We start from the raw sequence: 9,834 nt of genomic DNA, 5'->3' as shown, positions 1-9,834 counted from the left end.
CCGGGCGGGAGCCGGACCCGCCCCTCCAATCCAAACCACTCCTGATTGGATCCCGGCCGGGCCCCGCCCCCGCCCAGAGCCGCCACGCCCCGAGCCGTGATTGGCCCGTGCCCGGCCCCGCCCGCTCTCCTGATTGGCTCCAAACCTCCCCCCCCCAGGCCCCACCCTGCCCCCAGTGCCTCCGATTGGCTGGGGACCAGATCCCCTCGAGCTGCCCAGAGCTCCCCATTGGCTGGAGACTCCCGTCCTGCCCCCTGATTGGCCGGGGACCGGATCCCTACACAAAGTCGCTCCCGATTGGCTCCAGCCCAGACCCTGCTCCCACGGAGTCGCCCCTGATTGGCTGCGGACCGGATCCCGCCCCCGGCGAGCAGCGCCCCTGATTGGCTCCACGCTGGATCCCGCCCCAACAGAAAGTCGCTCCTGATTGGCTCACACCCCCGCCCCCGCCGCCAGACTCACTCCCGATTGGCCCACGACCAAGCGCCGCTCCTGATTGGCCCAAGCCCGGATCCGCCGCAGACCGAACCGGCTCCCGATTGGCCGCACGCTGGGCCCCGCCCCCCGCCGACGGCCGCTCCCTCCCCATTGGCTCCGCCCCAGCACCCGTGCCGATTGGCTCGCCGCCGGATCCCCGCGCTCCCCATTGGCCGCGGCCCGGGGGCGGGTCCCTCCCCATTGGCCGGTGGGCGGCCCCGCCCCCCCCTTAGTGCAAACCGGCGAAAAACGGGGAACGAAAAACTGGAAGAACGAGAAAAGCGGCGACTGGGGGGCGGGGGGGGGGGAACCCGCACCCCCCCCGGGGACCCCCCGAGAACCCGGGGCGGGGGGGGGGGGGGTGGGGGGGGCGCGGGGGATCCCCCCCTCCCCCCCCTCTTCCAGAGACCAAAGTGCAAAGTGGGGGGGCCGGGGGCCCCTCGCTGTGCTTGAACCGCGGGGGGGGGCGCGGGGGGGCGGGGTCACGCGCTGGGGGGGGCGTCCGTGTGTCCGTCCGTGCTCAGTCAGCTGACCCGCTCCGGCACCGGCGTCCGCGTGTCGTCGCGGGGCGGGGGGGGCCGGGGGACGGCGCTGGGCGGGGGCGGCGAGGGGGGGGCCGGGGGCGGCGACGACGACGAGGAGGCGGCGGCGACAACGTCCTTGTTTTCGGGGTCCCCCCCCCGGTGCTTCGACTGCGGGGGGGGCCGAGTCTTATCCGCGTCCGGGGCGCAGCCGTCGGGGGGGCTCAAGTCCCGGGGCGGGGGGGCGGCGGCGGCGCCGGGGCGGGGGGGGCGGCGTCCTGGGGCGGGGCGGGCGGCGGCGGCGGCGGCGGGGGGGGCGGCTCCTTTCTGGGGGGGCCCGCGGCGGCGCGGGGGCTGCTCTCCTTGCCGCGGCGCCCGCGGGGGGGCCCGGCGGGGGGGCTCTCGCCCAGCGCCCCCTCCCGCGTCTTGCGCTTCTTGATGGGCAGCAGCGCCTCGGGCGGCGCGGGGGGGGCGGCCGCCGCCTTCTTGGCCTCGGGGGGCGCCCCCCCGCCCCCCGCCCCCGCCGCCCCCCCCGCCGCGTCCCCCGCGCCCCCCCCGCGGCGCCGCCCCCCCCGGGCTTGCGCCCCCGTTTCTTGGGCAGCGCGTCCGGCTCCGCTTTCCGCTTGCGCCCGGGCCGCCTCGGGGGGGCGGGGGGCGGCGCCCCCTCCCCGCGGGGCCCCCCCGCGAACGGCGTCTTCACCAGCAGCTTCCCGGGGGGGGCGGCGGCGGCGGCGGCGCCGGGGGGGGCCGCGGGTTTGGGTTTGGCGGAGCCGCGGGGGCGCCCGCGGCCGCGTCCCGAGCCCCCGGCGCCGCGGGGGGGTTTGGGCTTCCGGGGGGGGCGCTGCTCGCGCCGGGAGGGGCTGCCCCGGCCCGTCACCGTGAAGTCGAAGTCGTTGGGGTCCAGCGACGTGTCCCCCACCTTCTCGAAGTGCGCGATCAGCTCCACCTTGGACCGGAACGCCTTCCCCTGCGGGCTGCGCAATTAACCAGTAATTAGTGCTGGGGTGATCAGTGGAGGGGGCAAATGGCAGCTGGGCGCCTGCCCCTGCGGGCGGCGCAATTAACCATTAATTAGTGCGGGGGTGATCGGTGGAGAGGGGCAAATGGCAGCGGAACAACCTCCCCTGCAGGGTGCGGACTCAGATCGTTAATTAATACTGGGGTAATTAACGGGGAGAGGGGCAAATAACAGCCCAACGCCCTCCTCTGCGGGCTGCGCACACAATTAACAATTAATTCATGCTGGACTAATTAACGGGGAGAGGGCAAATAACAGCGGAGCAACTTCCCCTGCGGGCTGCGGACACAATTAACGGGGCAATTAATTAATGTTGGGGGGTAATGAATGGGGGCCAATCAGAGCGGAGCAACTTCCCCTGCGGGCGGGGGGGGATTAATATGGGGGGGGCAGCAAATGGGGGAGGGAACGGGGGGTAAAGAGAAAAGAGGGAGGAAAAGGGAAAAAGAGCAAAAGGGGAAAAGGCGAAAATGGGGAAAAGGCAAAGAAGGGCGGGAAAAGCAAAAAAGGGCGGGAAAAGCAAAAAAGGGCGGGAAAAGCAAAAAAAAAAAAGGCGGGAAAAGCAAAGAAGGGCGGGAAAAGCAAAAAAAAAAAAAAAGGCGGGAAAAGCAAAAAAGGGCGGGAAAATCAAAAAAAAAAAAAAGGCGGGAAAAGCAAAAAAGGGCGGGAAAAGCAAAAAAAAAAGGCGGGAAAAGCAAAAAAGGGCGGGAAAAGCAAAAAAAAAGGCGGGAAAAGCAAAAAAAAAGGGCGGGAAAAGCAAAAAAAAAAGGCGGGAAAAGCAAAAAAGGGCGGGAAAAGCAAAAAAAAAAAAGGCGGGAAAAGAAAAAAAAGGGCGGGAAAAGCAAAAAAAAAAGGCGGAAAAAGCAAAAAAAAAGGGCGGGAAAAGCAAAAAAAAAAAGGCGGGAAAAGCAAAAAAAAAGGGCGGGAAAAGCAAAAAAAAAAGGCGGGAAAAGCAAAAAAAGGGCGGGAGAAGCAAAAAAAAAAGCGGGAAAAGCAAAAAAAAAGGCGGGAAAAGCAAAAAAAAGGGGCGGGGAAAGCAAAAAAAAAAGGCGGGAAAAGCAAAAAAAAGGGCGGGAAAAGCAAAAAAAAAGGCGGGAAAAGCAAGAAGGGGAAAAATATTAAAAAGGCGGGAAAGGCAAAAAAGGGGCATCGGCGGGAAGGAAAAAAACGGCGGGAAAGTAAAAAAGAGGGGGAAAAAGTAAAAAAAGAGGGGAGAAAAAAGAGGGGAAAAGGGGGGAAAATGAGGGGGAAAGGGGGAACAATCGCGTGTTGGGAGGGGAAATAGCGAAAAGGAGGCGTCGGGGGAGAAGAGATGCAAAAATAGGGGGAAAAGCAAAAACGGGGGGAAAGGAGCAAAAACAGGGCGGAAAAGAGCAAAAAGAAGGGGAAAAGAAGCAAAAACGAGGCGGAAAAGCGCCAAAAGAGGCGGAAAAGCGCCAAAAGAGGTGCTGGGGAGGGGAAAAGCCCAATAAGGGGGTGGAAAAGCCCCAAAAGTGGGTGGAAAAGCACAAAAAGGGGGTGTAAGAGCCCAAAAGGGAGGAGCTGGGGAGGGGAAAAGAAGCAAGAAGGGGGCGGAAAAGAGCAAAAACGGGGTGGAAAAGAGCAAAAATGGGGCGGAAAAGCGCCAAAGGAGGTGTTGGGGAGGGGGAAAGCAGCAAAAACGGGGTGGAAAAGAGCAAGAAGGGGGTGGAAAAGAGCAAAAACGGGGTGGAAAAGCCCAAAAAGGGGGCGGAAAAGCGCCAAAGGAGGCGTTGGGGAGGGGGAAAGCAGCAAAGAGGGGGCGGCAAAGCCCAACAAGGGGCGTAAGAGCCCAAAAAGGGGGTGTAGGAGCCCGAACCGGGGTGCGAGAGCCCGGCCAGGGGGCGGCAAAGCCAAAAAAGGGGTGCGGGAGCCCCACGGGGGGTGCGGGAGCCGAGCGGGGGCGCGAAGCGGGCACTCACTTGATCAGGTAGACGTCGAACTTGCCGGCCGAGCGGCCCGACTTGCGCTGCTTGAGCTTGCGCGTCCAGCCGGGCGGCAGCGTGGGGTCGTGGTACATGGGCCCGCGGTCGCGGATCACCGAGCGGCGCTGCCGGGGGGAGCCGGCGCGCGGCGGCCGCGGGGACGCGGCGGCCTCGGGCCCCGCGGGGGCGGCCGCGCTGCCCCCCGAGCTCTCGGCCTCGGCGGGCTCGGCCGGCGGCTGCGCCGGCTGCGGCGGCTCCGGCGGCTCCGGCTCCTCGCGCCGCTTCGGCTTCTTGGGCCGCGGGGGCCGCTCGGGCGGGGACGGCTGCTCCGGGCTCTCCTCCCTGCGACACGGGCGCGCGGTCGGACACACGGGCGCGGGACGGACACACGGACAGACACACGGACAGACACACGGGTGCAGGACGGACACACGGACACACGGACAGACACACGGGTGCAGGACGGACACACGGGCGCGGGACAGACACACAGGTGCGGGACGGACACACAGACACAGGATGGACACACGGACACACAGACAGACACACGGGCGCGGGACGGACACACGGGCGCAGGACAGACACACGGACACACGGACAGACACACGGGCGCGGGACAGACACACAGGTGCAGGACGGACACACGGGCACGGGATGGACACACGGACACACAGACAGACACACGGGCGCGGGACGGACACACGGACACACGGACAGACACACGGGTGCGGGACGGACACACAGGTGCGGGATGGACACACGGACACACGGACAGACACACGGGTGCGGGACAGACACACGGGCGCGGGACAGACACACGGACACAGGACGGACACACGGACACTGGACGGACACACGGGCGCGGGACGGACACACGGACAGACACACAGGCACGGGACAGACACACGGACGGACACACGGGCGCGGGATGGACACACGGACGGACACACAGGCACGGGACAGACACACGGGCACACGGTCGGACACATGGACAGACACACGGGCACGGGACAGACACACGGGCGCGGGACGGACACACAGACAGACACACGGACACACGGACAGACACACGGACACAGGACGGACACACGGACACAGGACGGACACACGGGCGCGGGACGGACACACGGACACAGGACGGACACACGGACACACGGACAGACACACGGGCGCGGGACGGACACACGGGCGCGCGGTCGGACACACGGACGGACACACGGGCACACAGTCGGACACACAGGCGCGAGACGGACACACGGGCGCGGGATGGACAGACACACAGACAGACACACGGGCGCGGGACGGACACACGGACAGACACACAGGCACACGGTCGGACACACGGACAGACACATGGGCACGCGGTCAGACACACGGACAGACACACAGGCACGGGACGGACACACGGGCACGCGGTCGGACACACGGGCGCAGGACAGACAGACACACAGACAGATACACGGGCGCGGGACGGACACACAGACAGACACACAGGCACGGGACGGACACACGGACAGACACACAGACACGGGACGGGCACACGGGCATGCGGTCAGACACACGGACACGGGACAGACAGACACACGGACGGACACACGGACACGGGACGGACACACGGACATGGGACGGACACACGGTCAGACACACGGACACGCGGTCAGACACACGGGTACGGGACGGACACACGGACGCAGGGACAGACACACAGGCACGCGGTCAGACACACGGACGCACAGACACGGGATGGACACACGGACGGACACACGGGCACGCAGTCAGACACACGGACACGGGACGGACACACGGACACAGGACGGACAGACACACGGACGGACACGGGACGGACAGACACACGGACGCACAGACGGACACACAGGCACGCGGTCAGACACACGGACACAGGACGGACACACGGACGCAGGGACGGACACACGGACAGGGGACGGACAGACACACAGACACGCGGTCAGACACACGGGCACGGGATGGACACACGGACGGACACGGGACGGACAGACACACCAACGGGCACACAGATGGACAGACACACAGACGGACGGACACACGGACACATGGACAGACAGACACGGGACAGACACACGGACACGGGACCGGGAGGTCAGGCATGGACGGACAGACACACGGACACATGGACGGACAGACACGGGGCAGGAGGTCAGGCACACGGACAAACAGACGCATGGACGGACACACCGACGGACAGACACACGGACACACAGACACAGGACGGGGTGGTCGGACACGCGGACGGACACGGGACAGGGGGATCAGACACACGGACACAGGACAGGGCAGTCGGACACACGGACACAGACAGACGTGGGACAGGGTGGTCAGACGGACACACGGACACGGGACGGGCGGTCAGACACACGGACAGATGTGGGACGAGGGGGTCAGGCGGACACATGGACACGGGACAGACGGACGCGGGATGGGCAGTCAGACAGACACCCGGACACATGGACACAGGACGGGGCGGTCAGACGGACACACAGACACCCGGACAGATGGACGCGAGACAGGGGAGTCCCCCAACCCGGCCCCTGAACCCCCAGATCTACGGGCCCACCCAGAGTCCGGGGAGGCGTGGGGGAAGACGGACAGACAGACGGACCCATGGACAGACAGACAGCGCGGCCGTGGGGGCGGGCGGACGGACAGATGGACACATGGACAGACAGACACACGTGTGGACGGACACGCGGGTGATCGGGGGGTCCCCAAAACCGGCCCCCCCGGGGCAAAGTCCCCACCAAAAACCCGGGGTGTCTGCGGGGCCGGACAGACGGACGGACACGCGGACAGACAGACGGACACGCGGACAGACGGACGGACACGCGGTCGCTCTGGGGGGGGGGGGTCCCCAAAACCTGTGTCCCCCGGGTCACAGCGTCCACTGGAAACCCCCAGTGTCCACGGGGACAGACGGACGGGCCCAGGGACGCACGGACAGACCCACGGACAGATGGACGGGCGAGAACGGGCAAAAACGGGCGAGAACGGGCAAAAACGGGCGGTTCCGGATGCCGGGGGCAGGGTCACGGCGACACTTTCGACGGCACCGGGAGCGCCGCGATTTGGGGCGATTTGGGGCATTTTGGGACGCGTCAGGAGCTCTGCAATTTGGGGCGTTTTGGGGCATTTTGGGGCACGGCGGGAGCGCCACGATTTGGGGAGATTTGGGGCATTTTGGGGCACGGCGGGAGCGCCGCGATTTGGGGCGATTTGGGGCATTTTGGGACGCGTCGGGAGCTCTGCAATTTGGGGAGATTTGGGGCTTTTTGGGGCATGGTGGGAGTGCCGCGATTTGGGGCGATTTGGGGCATTTTGGGGCACGGCGGGAGTGCCGCGATTTGGGGCAAATCGGGGCGATTTGGGGAGGCGACGTGAGCGGCAGTTTGGGACGATTCGGGATAATTTGGGGACCTTGGGGCGCAGCGTGAGCGTCAGATTTGGGGTTAATTCGGGGCATTTTGGGGCGCGGCGCGAGCGGCGCGTTTGGGCCATTTTGGGCTAATTTGAGGTATTTCGGGGCGCGGCGTGAGCGCCGGATTTGGGACGTTTTGGGGCATTTTCAGGTATTTCAGGCGCAGCGTGAGCGTCGTATTTGGGGCTAATTTGTCGTATTTTGGGGCTGTATTTGGGGGTAATTTGTCGTATTTTGGGGCCGTATTTGGGGGTAATTTGTAGCAATTTGGGGGGAATTCGGGGTATTTTGGGCACAGCGCCAGCACCGGATTTGGGCCATTTTGGGGGAATTGGGGGCGTTTGGAGCACAGCGTGAGCGCCGCGTTTGGGCCATTTTGGGCTAATCCGAGGAATTTCCGGGGCGCGTGGGACATTTGGGGGCAATTTGGGGGATTTTGGGCGCAGCGTGAGCCCCTTCCTCGGGACATTTGGGGCTAATTTGGGGGATTTGGGGGCACAGCGTGAGCACCGCGTTCGGGACATTTCGGGCTAATTCCGGGATTTTGGGGCGCTGTGCGAGCACCGCGTTTGGGACATTTCGGGCTAATTTTGGGTATTTCAGGCGCAGCGTGAGCACCGTACGCGGGACATTTTGGGGTAATTTTGGGTATTTCGGGTGCAGTGCGAGCACCGTGTTCGGGACATTTCGGGCTAATATGGGCGATTTCGGGCTCAGTGTGAGCACTGTGTTCGGGACATTTTGGGCTAATTTTGGGTATTTTGGGTGCAGCACGAGCACCGCGTTCGGGACATTTTGGGTTAATTTGGGGTATTTTGGGGTGCTGTGCGAGCACCGTGTTTGGAACATCTCGGGGTAATTTGGGGGATTTTGGGGCACCGTGCGAGCACCGCGTGTGGGACATTTCGGGCTAATTTGGGCGATTTCGGGTGCAGCACGAGCACCGCGTTCGGGACATTTTGGGCTAATTTGGGGTATTTTGGGGCGCTGTGCGAGCACCGCGTTCGGGACATTTTGGGGTAATTTTGGGTATTTTGGGTGCAGCATGAGCACCGCGATCGGGACATTTTGGGCTAATTTGGGGTATTTTGGGGCGCAGTGCGAGCACCGCATGTGGGACATTTTGGGGTAATTTTGGATATTTCGGGCACAGCGCGAGCACCGCGTTTGGGACATTTCGGGCTAATTTGGGGGATTTTGGGTGCAGCGCGAGCACCGTGTTCGGGACATTTCGGGCTAATATGGGGGATTTTGGGGCACTGTGCGAGCACCGTGTTCGGGACATTTCGGGCTAATTTGGGGGATTTCGGGCGCAGCGCGAGCACCGTTTGCGGGACATTTCGGGGGTGATTCGGGTGACTTCGGGGGGGGCTCCCGTTTCGGGGGTCCCGTTTCGGGGGGTCCCGTTTCGGGGCGCCCCCGGGGGGTCCGTATTTGGCGCCCCCGGGGGGTCCGCATTTGGCGCCCCCGCGGGGTCCGCGTTTCCCGGCGGGCCGTGGCGCGGGGGGCGGGCCCCGCGGGGGGGCGCGGTGCCGGGGGGGCGCGGGGGGGTCCCCGTTGCGGGGCGCAGCGCGGGGGGGGCTCCCCGAGGCGGGGGGGCCGCTCCGGCCGCGCTGTCCCGGCCCGGGGGGGCCGCGGCCGTTAGTGACGCACTCGCGGCGCACACCCCCCCCCCCCCCCGCCCGTTTTTCGGCCGTTCCCGCCCGGGCGCGCGCGCACGGAGGGGCGGGGGGGGGGCGGGGGGGGGGCGGGAGGAGAAGGGGGGGGGGCGGGGGGGGTCGCCTCTCGCGCGCGCGCGGGAAAACAGCGGCGGGACCCCCCGCCCCCCGCCCCCCCCCGGCCCCGCCGCCCCCCCCGGCCCCGCCGCCGCCCCGCCCGCCCCGCCGCTCACTCACAGCCTCTCCTCGGCGCCGCTCGGCGCCGCCGCCATTTTCTTCGCAGCGAAGAACCCGGTTGGGGGGGGGGGGGGAAGGGGGGGGGACGCCGAGGGGGGGGCGGGGGGCAGAGGGAGGGAGCGCGTGCGGAGGGGGGGCCCGAACCGAGCCGGAGAGGAAACCCGGAGCGGCCCGCGCCCCGCCCCGCCCGCGCGCCCATTGGCCGCCCCGCCCGTCGCTCAAGGGGGCGGCGGGCGGCGATTGGCCGGCGGCTCTCCCCCCCCCCACCTCCCCGGGGGGGCGGGGCCGGCGCGCTCCCGGCGGCCGTTGGAATTGGCGGGAAGCGCTGTCAGTTACAACGTTCCAAAGGGGGCGGGGCCGCCGGAGCGCGCGCGGCCGCCCGTTGGCCCCGCGCCGGGACGCCGCGCTCCCATTGGCCGCCGGCGCCGCCCGTCACGGCCCCCAAAGTGGGCGGGGCCCGGCCGCCCGTGCGCGCCCCCCCCGCCCAGCGCTCCCCGCGCGGCGAACGGGTTTGAAATCCAACGGCCGT

The 9,834-nt window shown here is 66.3% G+C and overlaps 1 protein-coding gene across 1 annotated transcript; it reads right to left on the bottom strand.

Moving 5' to 3' along the window:
- Nucleotides 1-432: 432 nt before the first annotated feature.
- On the bottom strand, nucleotides 433-9,395 carry LOC135999636 (methyl-CpG-binding protein 2-like). The gene is made up of 5 exons (XM_065653195.1): nucleotides 9,306-9,395; nucleotides 3,957-4,301; nucleotides 1,237-1,972; nucleotides 1,011-1,169; nucleotides 433-741 (listed from the first exon to the last, which is right to left on the bottom strand). Exons 1-5 carry the CDS (start codon nucleotides 9,338-9,340, stop codon nucleotides 433-435), a joined length of 1,584 nt encoding a protein of 527 aa, XP_065509267.1. The 5' UTR covers nucleotides 9,341-9,395.
- Between the last annotated feature and the right edge of the window lie 439 nt (nucleotides 9,396-9,834).

This window comes from Caloenas nicobarica, chromosome 29 (genome assembly GCF_036013445.1).
Source record: "Caloenas nicobarica isolate bCalNic1 chromosome 29, bCalNic1.hap1, whole genome shotgun sequence".
Taxonomy (NCBI): domain Eukaryota; kingdom Metazoa; phylum Chordata; class Aves; order Columbiformes; family Columbidae; genus Caloenas; species Caloenas nicobarica.
Note: the sequence above shows the minus strand (reverse complement) of the source record. Positions and strands in the feature narration are given on the sequence as shown.

Excerpts from the sequence above, each read along its gene's own strand:
- LOC135999636 (XM_065653195.1), bottom strand. The coding sequence starts at position 9,340 with ATGGCGGCGGCGCCGAGCGGCGCCGAGGAGAGGCT. Across the intron at positions 4,302-9,305 it reads AGCGGCGCCGAGGAGAGGCT|GGAGGAGAGCCCGGAGCAGC; the intron begins GTGAGTGAGCGG and ends CCCGTGTCGCAG. Across the intron at positions 1,170-1,236 it reads GGCGCCGCCGCCGCCCCCCC|TCGAAGCACCGGGGGGGGGA; the intron begins GCCCCGGGACTT and ends CCCCCCCCGCAG.